At 35.4% G+C, this 22,871-nt stretch overlaps 1 protein-coding gene across 2 annotated transcripts in view; it reads left to right on the top strand.

Annotated features, from left to right (window-relative positions):
* Positions 1–21,262, top strand: part of UCHL3 (ubiquitin C-terminal hydrolase L3) — a 50,676-nt gene extending 29,414 nt beyond the window's left edge. The window contains exons 7-10 of one of the 2 annotated variants that reach the window (XM_046664648.1): positions 9,030–9,221; positions 13,725–13,800; positions 20,320–20,378; positions 20,982–21,262. In XM_046664648.1, coding sequence (XP_046520604.1) covers positions 9,030–9,221; positions 13,725–13,800; positions 20,320–20,378; positions 20,982–21,065 — 411 coding nt within the window. In that variant the 3' untranslated portion in view covers positions 21,066–21,262. The remainder of the gene's footprint in view (positions 1–9,029; positions 9,222–13,724; positions 13,801–20,319; positions 20,379–20,981) is intronic. The other variant, XM_046664647.1, reaches the window with a different exon arrangement.
* Positions 21,263–22,871: the final 1,609 nt, after the last annotated feature.

Genomic DNA, 22,871 nt, shown 5'->3' with positions numbered 1-22,871 from the left:
CTTAGCATTGCTGGAAACTCTGGGCTTCATTTTTGTGTGCTACAGTGTCAGTTTGACTACTCTTAAGTGTCGTTTATGAGTGAATACAATGGAAATTGAGGTGTTATCAGTTTCTAAATATTCTCATCTTCTTAGTTCTCACTGCTTTTGAAAGTATGTCTGCTATCTTATTATAGTGATGGTTACCATTTCCTGAATGCATCTTACTTGGTGAGCATTATACTAAGTACTGTATGTACCATACTCTGATCTTCTCAATTCGTTAAGGTAGATATTACCCCACTTTACAGACTGGAAGACTAAGAAGTTACTAACTTGTCCAGGGTCACACAGCTAGTAAGTACTGCCCATGCTCTTAAGGCAACAAAATGTTTAGATAAATCAAAATTGCTAAAACAAATAAAAATCAAGAAAGTGAGGTTTTTAAAATTAAAAATTTTTTGTCCTAAAAACAGAGTTAGACATGGCTATTAATTTAATGCAAATATGTAAGGAATTACAAATGACTCTTCATAGTTGTGCTGAATACTTTGTCCGTCGTTGCCCTTATATCTAAGTTAGCTCTTATTCAGGAGCAGATTTTTCCTTAAAATAAACATAAAGTCTTACCCATAAACCAACCACAGTCTTTTGGTAATCATGTTATGTATATTTTGGAAAACAGTAATTATTTTAAGTGTCTACCAGCTAATGATCCCTTTATGTTCAGGAAATTACATGGTTATAATGATATTTTTCTTAATAACAGGATGCTCATTTAAATGAGAAAATGTTTTGGATGTAAGCCAAAATCTACTTACTTTATTTTAGCGTTTTAGAATAATTTAGATTTAAGCGCTAAGAAACCTACCAAACTCTTGATTTCTTAATAGAGAAATACTTTTAGGCTGAGCCTTTGCCCACTTTTTAAAAGGTCTGTATTATTTCTTTTTAACCTTTACAGCGTTTCTAATTCTTTGGTTGTTAAATAGTTGAAAGGGTAATCTCTTCATTTTTCATACACGTAGAGACATGTACGTTAGCTGAATGAACAGTAATTTGGCTTTTTAGAATGATACACTCCCTCCCCGCCACCTTTTTATTGAATGTTTGAATCATTTCTTTTTAGCCATCATGGCATTTCTAATTTTTTGGTTATTATTAAACAGTTTAAAGAGTGGTTTACTCTTTTTTTCACATACAAAGTGACATGCACTGTAAAGGAAAAGTAATTTGTCCTTGTAGGATCTGGGTATTTTGTTTTTTGGGTTTTTTTGAACGAGTTATAAGTTTGAAAAATACAAAGATTTGAATTGTTTGGGGAATGTAGACAGGGATAGTAATAGATTTGCCTCTATGAATCAGTTGAATTATTGACACTTGATGGGTGGGTGGCTTTGTGTGTAATGAAAACAGTGAAATTGGAGCCAGGAGTCATGGGTTCTGCCTCTGGCTTTGACAGTCGCTAGTTATATGGCTCTGGGCAAATCAACTAAGTCCCTGTTCTTCTAAAAACCCCAACACTTGTGTGATGTTTATGGACTGTATTCATGTAGGTCACTCTGTGTTTTTGTTTGTTTGTTTTTTAACTCTGAGAGCATTTAAGTCAGAATCAGAATGTTTAAAAATCTCTTGAAATGAATATCTATCCTTAATTCCTTCATGCAAAAATAATTTATTAAATTCCTTAGAGTTCTTTCTGAAGAGCAAAATGTTTAATCTGCTTTTAAAATTCCCAGTGTTTCTGGAAAGCCTCTTCTAGGTTTTTCTAAACTATAATGAAGAGATAGGTGTATATTACATGTAACGTGCTGTGTATGAAGACACATTATATTGTTGCAGTACCCACATAGTAAGAAAAGAGGGTACAGGTTCAGTGTTAATGTTCTGGCAAACATTGATGTTATTAATAATTTTAATGAAATACATAATTTTTAGCAATTTTGGATTCCAGTACCAGAACTGAAAAACTGAGGAAGTGAGTTCTTTACTCAGACACTCTAGAAAGTGAGCTCTTTATTAAGACTCTTCTGAAAGACTCAAGAATAAACTGTAGATATTTGATCTTTTCCAGTTAGTATGGAAAACAATGTGAAAAATTGGATATTTTGTCTCAAGATGCAGCTCACAGTTTAAATTTTCATATTTGAAAGCAAGGCTAACTTAGTTACTTAAGCAATTGCTTTGACAGCTAACACTGTGAAAATTTTGAAGTTTGGTGTGTGTGTCTTTGATCTTTGTAATTCTAAGAAGAAAGCCTACGAATTTTAAGATTCCTTGATAGTCGACTGCATATCAAAGTGCTTTCATCTCTTGAAATGGTATTACTAGAAAGTCTTTTCCTGAATTATATAAAATTGCACTGGAATTGAAAATATATATGATACATACTTTTATGTCTGTATTATGAGTTAAATTATTTTTACAAATTGTACAGTTGGAGAAAATATGTATGGTGTACATTTAACATTACGAGACACGGAGACAGAAAACCTTTCTGGGAGAAGGGAACAGATAAAACCACTCCTTTGGGGGAAAGGCAGGAAACTCCTCTGAGAGAAATCAATGGAGGAGAGAAGGGTCCCTTAGAAAACCTTGTCCTTGATGTCTAAGGACAAACAGCCTACATATGTGGAGGCTGAACAAGATTAACAAAGAATGCCTCAACCTTATCACCATTAGACCAGCAAGCACCCATAAACAAGTGTCGAAGCAGTCAGGTGGGCTAAGAACATGGAGAGAGACCTCTGAGGCATAAGCTCTGTGAAAAAGCTGAAAGCTTGAGCGGAACAAGAACATTGAAAGAGAAAGCATCCAGCAACCCAGCTCCTACCCCAAGCACAAGGTAACGAGAGATGAATTTTAAGCTGGTGAGTTGCTGAGGGTAACGATGGCCAAAACAAAACCCAAATAGCACAACTCCTAACTAGTTTGACTCAACTCCACACACTAAAGGCCTAGCAGAAGAAGAGGCATGCCAGTTGTCAGGCATAAATATCATTTATCTCAGTCTCTGTGCTCCTACACAAGATGTGTGGCTTTTAAACAAAAATTATAAGACAAAGAAGAAGGCAAGAAAAAAACAGCACACTGCCATGAGACAAAGCAATTAACAGAATAAGACTCAGATGTGATCTATATGTTGGAACTGTCAGATGCAATTTAAAATAACTATGATTAATATGTTAAAGACTCAAGTAAAAAGGTGGGCAACATGTACCAACAAATATCAACAGAGGGTTGGAAACTGTAAGAAAGAATCAAATGGAAATGCTAATCATGAAAAACATGGTACTAGAGATGAAGACTGCCTTTAATAGGTTCACCAGTAGATTCAACAAAGTTGAGAAAAGAATCAGTAAATGTCAAGATAAATGGCTAAAAATTTACCCAAACTGAACCACAAAAATAAAAAATTTTGGGGAAACAAAACAACCAAAAACCCCAGAGCATCAAAGAGCTGTGGGGCAATTTCAAATGATCTAATACGTGAAAGCAGAATCCCAGAAAGAAAAGAGAGAGGTGGGAGTGAGGAGCAGGCATACAACAGAAAAAATATGTGGACAGCTCATGGCAAACTATTTTGCAAAAAATAAAGGACATCAACCACAGCTTCAGGAGAATCAGAGAGTACTATCCTCCAAAAAACACACACATACACTGAGATACGTAATATTCAAACTTCTGAAAAGCAAAGATAAATAGAAAATGTTCAATGCAGCCAGAGAAAGAGAGGCATTAGATACAGAGGAACAAAGGTGAGATTACAGCGGACGTCTCATTGAAATTATTCAAGCAAGAAAAATGGAATGCTATTTTTAAAGTGCTGAAAGAATTCAATGGAACAAAAATGCCTTTCAAAAATAAGGGAGAAATAAAGACTCTGAGAGAAACAAAAACTGAGGGAATTCGTTACTAGCTTACCTGCACTACAACGTGGATCTACACAAAAATTGGAGGGCACTGGAAATGGAACAAGTGAAGGTAAATATAAAATAAGTTTTGTTCTTTTTAAAATTACTCTAAAAGATAATTGACTGTCTAAAGAAAAAGTAGTAACCATGTATTATAAATTTGTAGAATATATAAAAACAAAATGTGTGACAATAGTACAAAGGATGGGAGGAAGAAATTGGGGTAACACTGCTGTAAGATTCTTACACTACATATGAAGTGGTGTAATATTTGAAGGCACACTGTGACTAAAGATGTGTATTGTAAATCCTAGGACAGTTACTGAAAAGGTAAAAAGCAGTATGAACAATAAGACAATAGTACAGATAACATGGAATCATAAAAATAATCCAAAGAAAGGCAGAAAAGGAACAAAGAACAGATAGAAAAAATAGAGAACTGGCAAGATGATAGATTTTAATACAACTATATTAATAATTAAATGAAATTAATAAAATGTAAATGGCCTAAATGTAAACATACAAATTGAAGGAAAGATTATCATATTAGTGAAAAAGCAAGACTCAAATATATGCTGTCTACAAGAAAGTCACTTTAAATATAAAGACATGGAAAGATTAAAAGAATGAGAAAAGATAACACAGTGCAAGCACCAATCAAAAGAAACCTGGAATAGCTATATTAACATTAGATGAAATAGACTTCAGAACAAGGAATATTACCAGTGATAAAGAAGGACATTACATAAGGGTAATGAAGTAAATTTACCAAGAAAACATAACATACGTATGAGTTTATGTTTGCAGCTAAAAATAGAGCCTCTAAATATATGAGGCAAATAGTGATAAAACTGAAGGGAGAAGTAGACAAATCCACAATTTAAGTTGGAGATTTCAGCACTACTCTCAGTAACTGGTAGAACAAGTAGACACAGAAAATTAGTAAGAATATAGAAGACCTGAGCAGTGTTTTCAAACAACTTGGCCTTACTGACGTTTGTGGAAAACTATTCAACAATAGCTGAATGTCTTTTCAAGTGCACATGGGATGTTCACCAGCATAGAACATATTCTGGATCAGAAAATAAACCTTAACAAAATTTTTAAGAAATTAAATCACACAAAGAATGTTTTCTGACCATAATGGAATTAAATTAAAAATCAGTAACAGGGGCTGGCCCTGTGGCTGAGTGGCTAAGTTGGCGTGCTCCACTTCAGTGGCCCAGGGTTTTGCTGGTTCAGATTCTGGGCACGGACATGGCACCACTCATGAGGTCATGCTGAGGTGGCATCCCACGTACCACAACTAGAAAGACACACAGCTGAAAACATACAATTATGTACTGGGGGGCTTTGGGGAGAAAAAGGAAAAATTTAAAAAAATAAAAATAAAAAAATCAGTAACAGAAAAAATATCTGGAAAATCCCCAAATATTTAGAAGTTAAATAACACACTTCTAAGAGCTCATGGATCAAAGAGGAGGTCACAAAGGATATTAAAAAACATTTTGAATTGAGTGGAAAATTTAATAATGTATCAAAATTTACAAGTTGCAATTAAAGCAAGGATTAGAGAAAAATCTATAACATTAAATGCTTATAGTAGAAAAGAAAAAGCAGGGGCTAGAGAAAAATCTATAGCATTAAATGCTTATGGTAGAAAAGAAAAAAGGCTTCAAGTCAATGGCCTAAGTTTTTACCTGAAGGTAGCAAAAGAAGAGCAAGCAGAAGGAAGAAATAATCAAGAAAAAAGTGAAAAATCAATCAAATCATTATTGTACTGGAGGTCCTAGCCAATAGAGTAAGGCAAAGAAAGAAATAAAAGGTATATGGATTAGAAAGGAAGAAAGAAAAATGTCTGTTCACAGAGAGCATGATTTTTTAATATAGAAAACTATTTATTAAAAAACAGAGGGGCCAGCCCAGTGGCACAGTGGTTAAGTTTGCACATTCTGCTTTGCAGCCCAGGGTTTGCCGGTTCAGATCCCAGGCACGGACCTATGCACTGCTTATCAAGCCATGCTGTGGCAGGTGTCCCACATATAAAATGGAGGAAGATGGGCACAGATGTTAGCCCAGGGCCAGTCTTCCTCAGCAAAAAGTGGAGCATTGGCAGTGCATGTTAGCTCAGGGCTAATCTTCCTTGGGGAAAGAAAAATGGGAGAAGGGGATTGTGTGTTAATGTCATAAAAGACAAAGACTGCTGGAAGTGTTCCAGGTTAAAGGATACTAAAGAGACAATGACAAGTAAATTCAACACCTGCTGCTAGATTAGATCCTGAGGGAAAATGCTACAAAAGATGTGAATAGATCAACTGACAAAATTAAAATATGGATGAAGGATGAGACAAAAGTATTATATCTATAAAATGATGAAAGTAGTAAAAGTATTATATCAATATAAAATTATGGAAGTGATAACTGTTGTTATGTAAGAAAGTTCTCAGTCTTAGGAAATACTGAAGTATTTAGGAGTAAAAGGCCATGATATATGTAACATACCCTCGGATGGTTTAGGAAAATAATTATGTAGAGAGAGGAAGAGAGAGAGTGTTAGTGCAAATGATAAAGCAAATTAAGAATAAAATGTTGTAGGCAAATCTACGTGTTTCCAGTACTATTTTTGTTTCTGTAACCCTTTTTAAGTTTGAAATTTTTCCCCCCAAAACAAAAGTTTTAAAAAAGGTTCTTCAAAAGTGGCCAAAGAAGAGGGTCATCGTATTTGAAGTTGGAAATTGTTTTTCTCACAGTAAGCAACCATGAGGGATGAGGTAATGTCTGCCTCCAGAACAAAGAGCGGGTTTGCTTACTGCTTACTATAAAACATCAGTTTCCCCAGCTCAATATTCCTCTCCTCTAATGCAGCCTGCTGTGTGTGCAACCATCTGCCTGGCCCCCTGTGTTGCACTCATGTGAATTGACACAATCACACTGATGACCATGCTCCTTGTTGTGCTATGAGTAAAGTGCTTTTTCTCTGACCCAGGAGTCTCAGGTCTTCTGCCAGCACCCGTGAAAAAGTAACAGGCTGACTTTTTAGGTTGAAAGGGTAAAATCAAATCCCAGACCTGATCGTCTAGTCTTCAGAACATGTCCTACTTCTTCCTATTTCTGTTCTTTTTCTCATGCCGTATTCTTTGCCGGGAATACCATTCCCATATCCCCTGCCCAAACCTTACACGTTCTTTCGCTGTACACCTTCAGTTCTACTTTTGGCTTAGAAATCTCTCCCTCCCCAGATTCTTAGAAAATTTTTGTTTTCTCCATTACTCATTAGTTACCGCTTTCTCCCTCTCCATTTATTCCATTTCTTTCTCTTCTTCGAGCATTTCCCTTTTCCTTTTCCCCATTCTTTCCTTCCCTTTCTTCTCTTGTTTAAATTTAATCAGATTGAATATGACAAACTTCTGATTAGACTATGTCTGTGAGAACAATTCATTATATACACCTTTGTTCCCATATAGAGCCAAGTGTAGGATTCATTTATGTACCTTCACGCACCACATAAGGACATTTCAGTCAACAATGGACTGCATATATAGCAGTGGTCTCATAAGATTAGTGCCATATAGCTTAGGTGTGTGGTAGGGTACGCCATCTGGGTTTGTGTAAGTAGACTCTATGAGGTTCACACAATGACAAAATCACCTAATGACATATTTCTCAGAATGTGTCCCTGTCATTAAGGGACACACGACTGTATTTCTGGTCGACTGATTCTTAATATGAGCAGCTGAAGTGTTCACCAACATGTTTTTTAAACTCTCATCAGTTAGTGTATTGTTTGCATAGATTGAAAGTACTAAATAGGGTCATAGAATTTTTAGGGTTGAAAGAGTGTTAGAAATCATTCAGGGGAAAACCCCTTCATTTTCCTAAAGAGGATAGGTCATGGTTAGCGAAATCCAGTATCACTAAGCAAGGACTTAATATCTCTGTACTTATTGCTTCATCTTACTATGGTTATAAGTGATTATAATTTTGTCGTACTGCTTTAAATTAAATTTTTTATTTCATGTACTGCTTTTACTTATTGGAGGTATAATTATAAAATTATCATTTGGATTACCATTAATAAATTAGTTATTGTAAGCATGTACATTCATGGAAACTTGGGTCAGATTTGGCTTTTGTGGTACAATAGTTTTCAAAAGGGCAACTCTCAAAATATCTAATTTTCAGAGGATTACTCCTATCCTCATTAAAATATGGTCTAATAATTAGTGATAACTAATAATTAATAATAATAATTAGATAATAATCTAATAAATTAGTGTTAAAATCTTTCTCTTGACCACTTAACCTATACACCATAGTGATTAGGATCTTTGGATTCTAGAACTAAATTTCCTGTGTTTGAATCCCAGCCCCGCCACTTGCTGGCAGTGTGACCTCGGTTATCTTACTTAACCTCTATGTTCTCTGATTCCTCCGTTGTAAGTGGGAATAATTATAATACCTAACTCATGGGTTACTGGGAGGTTAAATGAATTGGTACATGTAAAGTGCTTAAAAGAGTACCTGACACAAAATAAGTGATATGTGTTTTAACTGATACTATTGTTTACTAAAAGATGGCTAATAGGCCATGATAGTTTCCATTTAACTTGTCCGCTTACATAAGAGGATAGTTTATACAAGTCATCAGCTTCAGAGGGATTTATTTTACTCTTCTTTATATTTTGAAGGTTTTTCCTTTAGAGCTTATTTGCTCTAAGGAGTTCTTTTCACCAGTGCCTGTCACCATACAGTTTTCTTCTACACATTATTCTTTGTGTGTTTTGTATGTGTTAGATGTTTTGTGGGTGTTCATTTTTAAAAAACAATTTGATTTAATAAGTCCATTTTAGTGGCTTTTAAATAATCAATTCCATGAGTCTGTGCTATGCAAATGAGGATATGTAAATATTTTAGATGTGCACTTACAGAAGCTATGGTATATAACCTTATACCTTGGTTATATATTTCCACTTTACCCGCTTCTAACCAATATTCGTTTACGATCCTTTTCTAGATTATGGTTGATTAAAAGTACTAGGCCATATAAATACAAGTATGACCATACGTTGCTTTTAAGAATAAATCATCATCCAGTAACGTGGTCTAAGTAAAATGTTCTCTTTTTTAATTGTGTAGTCCTCCTCGCCATCCTCATCACAGCCTCATTCTAGCCACTGCAGAACGAAGGCCTCATCATTGTGTCACCATGCATCCCTGCCCTGGGTCAAACGTAACCATGTAGGCCCTGCAAAAGCTACCAGTCCATCTCTCCGTCTTCGTCGCTGGCGACCCTTCTTACGCCTACCATCTTTGGGTCTCCATTCTGTTGTAAGTGTAGTCAATCTTCCATCTCTTCTTCCAGTGACAAGGGCAGTCCATTTTTTTCCTTAAACTTCTTCAGTCTTCAAAGTGCTGTTCTCTTGGTTCACTCAACCATTAGCTATTTCTCCCCCAATAAGATTGCAAGCATACCTCTATGCTTTGCAGTCTAGCTTGACTTTCACCAGTGCCTTGGTGAACATCCATCTTTCCACTCCATATCCTGCCAACATAAGGGTGCCTGCCTTTTGATGAGTACTGATCGACATTCATGATAATGTTTAAGTTCCTCTCTGTTATTGAAGTGAATATGTATTCTCTTACCTTTCATCTTTCCAATTTCATTTAGTTGACTTAGGTCAACAAATGCTGTGTACCTTCCAAGTTCTTTGCCATCTCTTACTTTATTTTTTTTCATGTTTCTAAATGTGTCTAAACATGACTTTAGCCTCTTGTCATGCTCTGGGGTCACTTTACTTACTCTATCCTTAATCTAATCCTTCATGGTGTAGGGTGTTTCATCTAAGCTATTTTATTCCCTGAGGTGGCTCAGGTACTTGGTTTAATCTTGAACCAATCTTCCCTGCCTATTCAGTTTCTAAAGATCTTTTCCAAGTAGGAGGTGAAGATTTTCTCCTTGTGAATTGATGTAGGCTTCCCTTAAATTTTATCAATTCTCCTTCTTAGGTTGATAATATTGGCAAACTATTAAAAAGTATATTTGTTCTTGTAATCTTGCTAATTATCTTAAATGTTGAGATTGACAAAGGAATTCTGGTAATTCTCATAATTGAAATAAACTGCAGGATTAGGCAGCTATAGCTCTTGTCTTTCATATTTAGACTGTTAATAGCAATGACCGTGATTTGGTAGAGCTTACCTAGAAATGCTATATCTGAAAGATTTGGTATATGCCAGGTATTTATAAGAAACTTGACACTTCTGTAAATCATCAGAACTTTTAAAGCCAGAGGAAGTCTGATTGCACATACATTTAATGTTTAAAAAAAATTAAAATTTGGCGTCAAACATTCTTTCCTCCCCCTGATTTACTCTTCTAGAGCTATGCTCAAACTATCAAGTGGAGCCTTGGCAGTTTTCCTTAAACATCTGCTTCCACCAAATATCAGTATGGTCATCAAAATAGCTTTTCATTTGTGCTGAGTATCAATAAACTAGTGTCTCTCTGTTTCATTATCCTCGTTGGGTCACAACATTTTGTCATTTTTATTCATTTATCCATTTGATATTTGTTGCTTCCCTGCTATGCCATACACAATGTTTGGCACAGTAGGAGATATAAGGTGAATTAGATGATCAGAGTAAAACTCTAATTAGGTAAATTCTTGCTTGGGCACAATTGATTCTAAATACGAATAAATTCCTTTGTACTTAAAAATAGTCTAAATATAAATGAACATGTCATTAAAATGGGCATTTCCAGTTTTCTTTCTTTTTTTTTTTTTGAGGAAGATTGGCCCTGAGCTAACATCCGTGCCCATTTTCCTCTACTTTATATGTGGGACACCTACCACAGCACGGCGTGCCAAGCAGTGCCGCGTCTGCACCTGGGATCCGAACTGGCAAACCCTGGGCCGCCAAAGTGAAACATGCACACTTAACTGCTGCGCCACCAGGCCGGGCCCTCTTTGTTTTTATATAATGTTGATCTTTGCTTCATATTAATTACATTGCTTTTTAGCTTCATAAATATTTTCATAGCTTAGTGGTTAAGAACATGGATTCTGGAACAGCAGTGCCTAAGTTTGAAACCAGATTCTATCACTTACTAGCTGTGTGGCCTAGAGCATGCTACTTAATGCTTCTGTGCCTCAGTTTTCTTGAGAATGAAATGAGTATAACTATATTAACTACCTCATAGGATTTATATGAGAATAGTGCCTGGTATATATTTAAGTGCCATACAATTATAGATTTATTAAACTATATTTTTTAATAATTCAAAACTTCTATTCAGTATTTAATTTCTGTCTAATTGATTTGTTATATCACTTTTTAATTTTTTGAGGTGATATGAAGTGTTGTCTTCTAAATTAGAGAACTTTGTAAAAAATAATATATAAAAATATAGGTAAGAATGATCCAATCTATTGCTTCTGGGTTTTGCCTTTTGTTTAGTTATTTATTGGTTATTTTTTGAAATGGAAGGCTTACTAGAAATTGCTTTTTATTTATTGTTCTTGTTTTTAGTGGAATAATTTTTACACAATTGGATAATTGCAGATTTCAGACTCTCAGACTAATTGAAGTTAACCAAAGAAACAGGCTCATAATAAGTACTGAGGTTTTGTGAAAGGCTTAGAAGTTTTGAGCTTTACTTATCTTTTTAATGCTTTGAAGGCTTTTCATGCCTTCTTTAGAGTTTTATATTTTTAGTGTGCACTTTTGGATAAAAGGTACAATGATTCACAATTTTGAGCACTAGATTTAGTGATTTCTTACATTTGTGATAATATGGTATTAATATTGTAATAATACATAATGTTTATTTAGCACTTAATAATTTACAAAGTACTTGCATGCCTTTCGTTTAAACCTCAAAACAGCTAAGAAACCCAGTGCTCACAGGGATTGGGTCCATGTTCACGTCTCTGACTCTAATTGTACTGCTTTTACCTCCAGCACGGTTGTATTTGCCGACAAAATATGCAAAATAGAAGCTGTAAGATGTATTATTCTTAAGAGATGGTGTTAAAATAATTAATAGTTTTTGAATGCGTAATAGCTTAAAAGATTTAAGACACTTGATATCCTATTGGAGAATTATGTCTTAAAGTGAATAAAACAAGAGAGACCCTTTCCTCTTTGGTTAAAGAATTCTTTATAGTATTTTTGTTATAGAATTGAATTTATAGTTTGTAGAATTGCCTAGGTTTAACTTTGAAAAATTGAATTATCTTCTGGTCGTTGGTAAAATGAGGATATTGGATTGAGTGATCACTGTTTTTTATTCTCTCACCAGGAAAGTAAGGGACTTCATTATCACTATATTTAAGTATTTGGAGAAGTATCATGTTCAAGAGGGATTAGACTTTTTCTAAGATGACGGAAAATACTGGGGGATATACTTTCACCTCAGTGTGAGGGATAACTAGCAAAACTGTCCAAAGATGGAATGGACTGCCTCAAAACTTACTGGCGGTTCCTTGTTGTTGGAGGGGCCACCACAAGATGGGGCTACCTGGAAAGGAGTCTGGTGTTAGAGCAACAGTGTGAAACTAGGTAACTTTGAATCCTACCAACTGTGGAATTCTTTAGTTCTAAATTGAAGTTAGGAAAAGCTAGTTTGCCACATCTGTTTATGTTGCAATTCTCTCGTTTATAATTTGAGGGAGATGATCTCTGAAGAATAATGTGAGATTAGATGAGTTACTCTATCTGTAATTGTTTCAGAAGCATTCAGTAAATCCAAGATAATAATGTTTATTCTGTACCTTTCAATTTCTGCATCTGGAAACTTCATATTACAACTAGTTAAAATTTTATAGTTACTTGAGGGTGGAAAAAAGTATAAATTCTAGAGTTAAGATACTATTGTGTTACTTACAGGATGTTAAATCACATAAAATATAATTTGACTTATGCCTCTTTAAAACTTTTGCCTCTAAAATTTGCACTTGTATTTCATAGTGATTGCATTTCATTTCAAATCATCTAGATTTAATATATAGCTAACACATATGAGTATTAACTGTGTAGTTACTGCATATTATAGACAGTGCCAGTTAATCGTATGTTGACTTTGCGTGAGTTATTTGAATGTCTAAGAGATGTAGCATATATTGCTCATGAAAATTAAATTTAGTAAGCTAAAAAACCCTAATTATAGTTTTAATTTCAAATAGTTCACTAAGAAAGCCAGAGAAAAATAGGCTACAGTTTATTGTACTTTAATTTGCTCGTATCTTCTCCTCCCCCGCCCCCCTGCCTTAATCTTTTGGGCTATTTTTTCATTTTTAAACTTTTTGAATCTAGGGTGAATAAAGGTATTTATTTTATTCTATTTGTACTGCATTATTCAAAAAATGATTTATCAAGATCAAGTCATTAAGGGAAGAACTCACTTTCTTGACGTCTTAAAATTTAACTTGAAAAGAATTTCTTTAACTCGGTTTATGCTATCATTAAATTTCAACGAATCTTTCCAGGCATTCATTTCATTCAGCAAGCACGAATTGTGCATCTACTATGTACCAGGTATTGTGCTAGGAGCTTGGGGCTTCTAAAAGGTGAACAAAATGTTAGGTTTTTAGATCAGTTGAGGTGAAGAAAGATGTGCTTTTAGTCAATGTTTTCCTTGTTCATGCGTGAGCATAATGTGACAAATGTAGGCATGTTCACTCTTTGTCCACCACATCAAAGATTGAGCCTTAGCTTATGTTAGATAAATGTTCTCTCATGTCATCTGATGTTATTTGTATGTGTTTACATGTGCTTGATGGTTTGTTTGACTACTAGCGTATGTGATGTGTATTTCCTCTCCTGTCCCAGGCCCCGAGTCCAGATGAAAAGGTAGACCTTCATTTCATTGCGTTAGTTCACGTGGATGGGCATCTCTATGAATTAGGTAAGAACTATCTTAATTTATGCTGGGGAGAGAAATGCTAAATGGGAAAGTCTGTATTTATGATAAATGGGACTGTTGATATTTATTGTGCTTCCTTCATTCGATTAGCCCATAACATTGAGTTGGCATAATGAAAGTTTTCCATTTAAGATTTTTTACTAGAAAGAAGAAAATTTTTTTTGATGTTCAAGTAGCTTGTAATTCAAGAATGTTTACATACTACCTCTGCATTTTAGCAAAGCAAGAAAGCAAAAATCATTATAGGAAATTCCTGTAAATCACTTCAGCAACCTTTACTAAATTGTTGAGTGAATTATCATCAACATCTGGATGAACCATCTTGATCCTGAAACTACTTTTAAAAGATAGTGTAATAATAGTGTAATATTCATAATCACTAGTTTCTGTATTCAGTAATGAGTATCACTAGTTTTCCAGGCTTTTGTACTATCCCTTTGTATTGCATCTGATCTTTTAAAAGACTTTACAGGAGTCTGTGTTTTCTGGCACCAGTCCCTAAAGCATGTGTCAAAGTACCCGTGATTAATTACTTGGTATTTTGGCTCATACTAGCAGTTATTTTTTTACAAGTTTAACTATAGGTGGACTATTTTAGGGACTACTTGGAAGAGATCCTCATAATTTTAATTGATTTATTCGGACAGAAGAAACTTCTTATGATTCTTTCATAATTGGTATATAGTACTTAAGAGTCCTTCTTGTCATTCTCCATGAGACCTTCCTTGAGTTAAAAAGGCAAAATAAACAAAGAAGCAAAAGTCCTGTTCAGTTTCTAGATACTTAGTTCTCTTCTCATTTTCTGTCTGTATATGAACTTGCCACTTTCATTTTTCTTAAAGGCAGGAAGAGTTCTGAAAGGACTCAGATTGTGACTATAAATGTGGTCTGTAAAATTTAGATGGGTTTTTTTGTTTGGAATATGGCAACAGAATCATATACCTTATTAAAAAGAAATGGCTCTATTAAAGGGGACAAGGAAAGGAAAGAACATATTATTTATAGAAATGGACGGTCTACAACAGTAGAGAGATTTGAGTAGGAATCAAGCTAAAATGAAAAGAAGGCATTGTTATGGGAGTATGTAACAGACCTGCAGAGCAATTTGGAAGATATACTCTGCTAATTCAGCCTATAAAATCTACATAGAGGTAAGATGTAATAGTGATGGGGATTTCGAATGTCAGACTGATTGTTAAAAGCTGAGTTTCTACTCTGAATTTTGAATAATAAGGAATAACTGGTAGAAGTAGAAGTTAAGAGTGTGCTGAGACTTACCAGACACATTCTCTTGACTTCAACAAAGTAGATTTATGAAAGGTGAAAGAACTGATAAATACAGTCCATAACCAGAGACTGTAAAAGTACTGGTGACTTTGAGAATGAGAGACTTAATAACAGAACAAACAATAGCATCTAAAAGATGTTTAGGAAAAACATCTCTATCTCAATGAGATTAAAGAGTTGTCTAAAAAACTCAGTTTGACTGGTTAGCTAGCTCTCTGTGCTCAGAGCAGTAGATGGAAAGCCATGTATCAAGAGTAACCTACATATGAAGAATGATTCTCTTTTATAGCATGCCAAGATCAACAGAAAAAGATTTTTAAATTGGTTTAAAGTAAGAACATCAGAAAAGAAAGGCAGAACTACTGAGGTCTTGTTTGGTTTGGGTATCCTTTAGCAAGAAGAATTATCAATATGGCTGATAGATAATTAGAGCCCTTTGGGAATTACATTCTTTAAATGAGTTTAAAGAATTTCAGAGTTCTAAGGATAAGCCATAATCTTTGAGATGTCACGGAGAACCGGGATAAGTACAAGACAAATGAAGATGGGCAGTTGCTGATTCATTGCAAAGGAAATTGACAGTAACTCTGATGCGGATTCCTAATAAATTCAAAAAGAATGTTGAACAAGGGGAGTGTTGAGCTAGTGAATAGAAAACAGTGGATAAAAGAACAGCATACGGTTTTTAAGAAAAAAAAAATCGCTTCTTAAGTAACCTTATTTTTAAAAATATGATTGTAGACGTGGTGCAAGGTCATTTCTACAAGACATTTATTAAACAAAGGATAGTGGTAGTCTTTAATATATTCCTTCTGTTCTAAATTGTAGGGTTAACTGATGAAAGGGACTGAGTTATTGATCTTTTTGTCATCACGGTTTCCTTTTCCTTAGGGCTTCATGTAGTTCCCAGCATATGTAGAGGGGTGGAAGTATATATTTTTAAATAGATGTAATTACTCTTTATGGATAAATTAAAGCAAAGGGGTTTGGAAGTGAGTTCAGAACTGATTGACCCATCAGATTAAAAACCTGTTAAGCAAATTATTGTCTACCTGAAATAACAGAAATACTTTGAAACATACAAACATTTTTATTTTGAAATAATTTTGAATTTTTATAAATATTAGGGAAATTGTATACAGAGTTCCCATAAACCCTTTACTCAGATTCCATAGATTATTGAAAATAAGTTGCAGGCCTGATGCCCCATTATCCTGTAATACTTCTGTATGTATTTCCTCAAAAGAAGTAGATACTCTCCTATGTAACTACAATATGACTATCAAAATCAGGCAGTTAACATTGTTGATCCAGTATTACTGTCGAATCCAAAATCCTACTCAGATTTTGCTGATTTCACAGTGATGTCCTATCTAATAGGTTCAGAATCCAGTCCAGGATTGTGTGTTGCATTTAGTTGTCATGTTTCTTTGTCTCCTTTAATCTGGAATGGTTTCTCAATCTATTCTTGTCTTTCATATCTTTGATATTTATTTTTAAGAGTACAGGCCAGTGACTTGGAGATTATCCTTCAATTTGAGTTGTCTGATATTTCCTCATGATTTCTACATTTTTGGCACATACACCATAGACGTGATGCTGTGACCTTCTCAGTGCATCCTTTCAGGAGGCATGTGATGTCAATTTGTCTCATTATTGGTGGTGCTAACTTTTATCACTTGGTTTAGATATATCTGCATGGTTTCTCTATTATAAAGTTAATTAATAACTATGTTATATTTATTAATAAATAATGAATAAATATTTACCAGAAGATACTTCAAGACTGTGTAACTATACAGTTTCTCACTAAGCCTTTGTCTATCAGATTTAGCATCCGTTGATAATTCTTGACTGAATTGATTATCACTATGATGGTTGCCAAATGGTAATTTAAAAAAAATTTCCTCTAACATGAGAAGGTTTCCTTTTCCGGCTATTTATTCATTCATCCATTCATGCTAGAATGGATTCATGGATTTATATTTTACTCAAAAGGTTGCAATTCATTATTATCATTTGTTTTGATGGTCAAATTGGTCCAGACTAGGCCTTGAAGGGAACCCTTTTTTCCTCTTGATCTGTCACTGTCACTCTGAGCGCTTTCTAACTTTCAGGGGGAACAAGATGTTCCACGCTCATCTTTTGTTTTTCCTGCTCCAGCCCTCTGTTCAGTTACCTCTCCAAAGAGCCCTGGTACCTTTTAGTGAAAAATGGTATTTAGAACCAACTTCTGGGTGCTAGAGTGCTCTTTGCTACTAAGATATTGTTGCCTCTATGTCCTCTCAGAGGACAAAACTAGGAAATATTTGTATGTATTATATAAATATTCTCATACACACGTATGTAAATATGGGTATACATGCACACACAATCATATCTGTTTATCTGTATGTTAAAAGCATTCGTTGGGGCTGGCCCTGTGGCCAAGTGGTTAAGTTTGTGCACTCCGCTTCAGCGGCCCGGGGTTTTGCCACTTTGGATCCTGGGTGCAGACATGGCATTGCTCATCAGGCCATGCTGAGACAGCATCCCACATAGCACAGCCAGAGGCACTCACAACTAGAATCTACAACTATGTACTGGGGGACTTTGGGAAGAAAAGTAAGAAGAAGAAGAAAAAGATTGGCAACAGATGTCAGGTCAGGTGTCAATCTTTAAAAAAAGTAAAATTAAAAGAAAGAAGCATTCATTTACATCAACACTTCTTTTTCTTTTTTTTTCCTGAGGAAGATTTGCTCTGAGCTAACATCTGTGCTAGTCTTCCTCTTTTTGCTTGAGGAAGATTCGCCCTGAGCTAACATCTGTGCCAGTCTTCCTCTATTTTGTATGTGGGTCACTGCCACAGCATTGCCGCTGCCAAGATGTAGATCCACGCCTGGGAGCCAAACCCAGGCCGCCAAAGCAGAGCGTGCTGAACGTAACCACTAGGCCATGGGGCTAACCCTTACATCAACACTTCTAATTCCATCTAATAGTATACAGTTTATTCTAGTGTTCTTCTCCATTATCTTCCAGGTATTTTCTGATTTACTCATTCCCTTTGCATATAAACAAGCTCTTGGCTACTCCAGCGTAACGCTCAGTTGCAGACACACTGCTCCCTGACCCCACCTGGCCCACTGATCCTGGCCCGGCCCAGGCAGAGCAACAGCCCTTCAGAGTAGGTAGCTCCGTTCTTCGTGGTATTGTGCAGATTCCAGCTGCCTCAGCCTCTTTGAGCTCTGCTCTCCTTCCCCTCAGCTCACTGAGACTGCTGTGCTCTGCTTCGGTTTCCCTTTCCTGCCCTGGCAGAAAGCTGGGACTACTCTTGGGCTCACCTACACTTCTGGGCTACCTGTTTCCCACTGTCTAAAAACCACTGTTTCAGGTATTTGTCCAGGTTTTTAGTTCTTTCCAGTCGGAGGCCTCATCAGGTACTAGTTATTCCATCCTGGCTGGAGGTGGAAGTGGCCTCAGTGTTATTTCTTGACTTCCCACATTGAAGATAAGGATTCAGCTTTCTTTTGTCACCCTCTTTCCTTACGCCTCCCTCCCAATCACAAAATACCTGTTTTTCTTTTTCTTCTTCTTCCAGTGTTGTCATAGTTGTTTATATAATTATGACCACAGAAACATTATTCTCAACTGAGCCATAATTAATGTACTTTTCTTTTTGACTTTTTTTATTTCTCCAGATTTAATAATCACCTCGTTTTGCTTTTTGCTTTGTTTGGTTAAATTCCCCTCATATTTTTCTTTAGAAGTAGTATCTATCAGCCTAAGTCTATCACTGTGTATGCATATTGATTCAAAAATTTTTATTATGTTAAGAAGCCTTGGAATTAAAGAGAAGGAATTGGAGCCGGCCCTGTGGCCGAGTGGTTGTGTTCACACGCTCTGCTTCGCTGGTCCAGGGTTTCACCAGTTCGGATCCTAGGTGTGGACATGGCGCTGCTTGTGGGGCCATGCTGAGGTGGCGTCCCACACAGCACAACCAGAGGCACTCACAACTAGAGCATACAGTTGTGTACTAGAGGGCTTTGGGAAGAAGAAAAAAGAGAGAAGGAATTACGTTTTATGGATTGACCTTGAAGTGCCACTTACAAGACATTTGAGATTGTAGCTTTGGATTTAGAGTATCAGTTAATTTTGGATTAGCATAAATTTATATAATTCTGGACTTTTTCATTTTTTCATAGTATTGAAAATATACTAGTTTGTTCAAGATGATTATAATTGTGGTTAATTATCTTTGGTGGTCAGTAGAATAATCCTGTTATTTAGATTGTTGGTCTATACTACTGCCTTGGTGTACACAATTAGTAGTAGTAATACATAAACCTTGTGGGTCCCTTTCATTGATATAAACGTGTCAGTCTTACTTAGGAGCTGTCTGATTTAGCTTTCAAAGAGAAGAAAGAATATTTTCATATTTCTGAGGGTAAAAACTGTGGTTGTAACTTTTAAAAAACTGATTAATTTTGCATATTCTTTTTAGGAAATTAAAGCTACTATATATTTCTAATAAATTATGTTTATGAAGATAATTAGGTTTTCAAACATGGAAGCAAGATTCTAATAACTTTTAACAGTAAAAAAATATTCCTAGAGGGGCCAGCCCCATGGCATAATGGTTAAGTTCGGTGTGCTCCACTTCGGCAGCCTGGGTTCTTGAGTTCGGATCCTGAGTGCAGACCTACACCACTTGTCAGCCATGCTGTGGTGACAACCCACATATAAAGTGGAGGTAGAGTGGCACAGATATTAACTCAAGGCTAATCTTCCTCAAGCAAAAAAAGAGGAAGATTGGCAACAGATGTTAGCTCAGGGCTAATCTTCCTCAGGAAAAAACAAAAAAAACCTCATAGGGAGAAGGACAATCTGTGTATGACTCCACTCATATGAGGAATTTAAAATTATGGACTAAGAACAGTTTAGTGGATACCAGGGGAAAGGTGGGGTGGGGGGTGGGCACAAAGGGTGAAATGGTGCACCTACAACATGACTGACAAACATTAATGTACAACTGAAATTTCACAAGATTGTAACCTATCAATAACTCAATAAAAAAAACAACCTCATAGGTAGCACATTTAAAATATTTGTTTTAGGATATTTTATTTTAAATATCTTTTAACTTTTGCCTCACTGTGGGAAAAGGGAAATGGAAGTTGAAAGTACATTATCTTGTACAAACAGCTAAACCTTCAACTGTTTGTCTGTTTTCCACAGATGGACGGAAACCATTTCCAATTAATCACGGGGAAACTAGTGATGAAACTTTATTAGAGGTAACAATAAAACTTGTTGGCCCACTTTGTGTTATTAATGTTCTTGTTATCTTTAAAACATCTCTAAAGATCACTTGTATAACATTTTCTCTGTGTTTGCATGCTTCCTTGTCCTTGCTTTCTTGAGAAAATTTAAAAAGAAAAATTTGAGTTAGTGTTAAAAACCAACAGCAAATAGAGATTTTCAGAGCTCTTTGTGTGAACAGGTATCAACTTTGAAAAAGACGTGAAAAGTATTGAAAGAGTTGCACATCATATTTCATTGAAGCCAAGATACTGTTTGTATCTTGATCCCGATTTGAGATTTTTAAATTTATGAACAAATTGTGTGGCTTAGAATCAATGGAATATGTAATTTTCAGGTTAAAAGTTTCTTAAAAGCATTTTAAGAAAGAACACTTACTGTATCTTATAGTTTTGTACTAAGTAAATTAGGCTACTAACCATTCACTTTTCTGATGTGCTTTGTTATTTTTCATTTGGAAAAAGAAGTCTGTAGAATAAAATCAGTATGAGTTAGGAAAATATGAAACACTTATTTATCATTTGTAAGTAAAACGCTTGTTTATCAACTGAAAAATTATACATTTTTTTTCTCTATAGGATGCCATAGAAGTTTGCAAGAAGTTTATGGAACGTGACCCTGATGAATTAAGATTCAATGCAATTGCTCTTTCTGCAGCATAGCTTGTCAATAATGGAAACACCAAATACTGTATTATTTGCAACAAAAATTAAATTTCTGCTGCCATACACTAACTCAAAAATTTTGATATTTTCATTAACTTGACTGATTAAACTTTATGTGAATTAAATTTTGACTTAATCCATGTTTTGTATTATTTTTGCCCAAAATTAAAGCTGCAGTTCTTTTCTTCCCTTTCTTTCTTGTGAAAGTTTTACTTCGTTTGATGACTAGCAATAGCTTTCTTATTCTCTTTAAAGTTAATGGGAGATTTTGTATTGAGACACAGGCACAGTTTCCCTCTGCAAAGTAATGACTATATATTATATCGTATGTGTTAACATATTTATTTAGGAAGTGTTTGTTGAGCATCTACTTCTAATGAGCTGTACACTGTTCTAGATGCTGGAGTTACAGCAGTGAACACTATCGACAAGTTCCTTAGTCATGGAGCTTATGTTCTTGTGAGAAGAGACAAATAAGAAATGTGTTAATAAGATATAAACCAATGATAGATGCTATGCAGAAAATTAAAGTCATATTTGTGTTAGAGAGTGACTGGGTGTGTCCTTTCGATTTTCTGGTCAGGGAAAGCTTCTATGAGGGGGTAACTTTGAAGTTGAGATCTGAATAGCAAAAAGTATCCGGTCATAGAAATGTGGTGGGGAAGAGTAGAGGGAATAATTAATGCACAGTCCCTAAAGCGGGAAATCTCGCTGTGTTGTAGGACGAGAAAGAAAGTTCATGTGACCAGAGCATAGAAAGTAATGGGGAAAGGAGCAAGAGATGAGGTCAGCGAAGCAGGAGCTTAGTGACACAGGAATACAAGAAAAGGCATTTGGATTTATTGCAGGTGTGATGGTAAGCCATTGGAGGGCTTTCAAGGGTGACCTGGTTCGATTTGTAATTTAGAAGATCACTGTTGACTACTCTGTGGATAATATATTGGGAAGAGAGTTAAGAACAGAGGTAGACAGACTTGTGAGGAGCCCACTGCATTAGTTCAGTGAGAGGTGGTGATGGCTAGGTCTTAAAAGTAGTAGTAATTTAGAGAGAGGTATGTGAGCGAATTTAGGGTGTGTTCTGAAGAAGGAAGGGCTTTAGTTGAGTCTTAAAGGATAGGTGGAAGGCAGTGGAAAGGTGGAAGGTATTTGTAAAGCTGAGTCAAAACATGGTTGGTGTGACAGCACTGTCCTGTATTTTTTTTTGTGAGAGTATTGGTTACACAGGTATATACATTTATCAAAACTCATTGAATTGTTCATTTAAAATCTGTACTTCACCATATACTATACACTTTACCTCAAAAAAAAGGGTTGGAATGAGTATAGCAGTAAGGAGAAAGACCAGATTGGTCCAGAATGAAGTTCTGAACTGATAAAATTGAGTGTAGATGTTTATACATGATTCACTGAGTTAACACAGATTCCTTACACAGATTCGTTCTGTCATGTAAGTGGTATTTTAGAAAGAGTAATGGAGCAGTGGCTTGCAGAATGGATTAGATCGTTGTTATTCTCAGTGTAGTTACATCAGTATTACCTGGGAAGTTGTTAGAAATAAACAATTTCAGACCCCACCCTAGACTTGCTAAATCAGAACCTGAATTTTCAACAAGATCCCTGGGTGGTTCATATGCATATTAAGTTTGGAAAGCACTGTATTAGAAAAAATAGACCATAATGAGGGAGATCGCTTTGGAAGATATTTAAATTTACCACCATTCTATGGTGAAGAGGGCCTGAATGAAGTGATTTCAATAGGGATGAAGAAATAATCTGAAACAACTTGAAAAACTGTGTATGTGG

The sequence above is a fragment of the Equus quagga genome, chromosome 6 (genome assembly GCF_021613505.1).
Source record: "Equus quagga isolate Etosha38 chromosome 6, UCLA_HA_Equagga_1.0, whole genome shotgun sequence".
Classification (NCBI taxonomy): Eukaryota; Metazoa; Chordata; class Mammalia; order Perissodactyla; family Equidae; genus Equus; species Equus quagga.
Note: the sequence above shows the minus strand (reverse complement) of the source record. Positions and strands in the feature narration are given on the sequence as shown.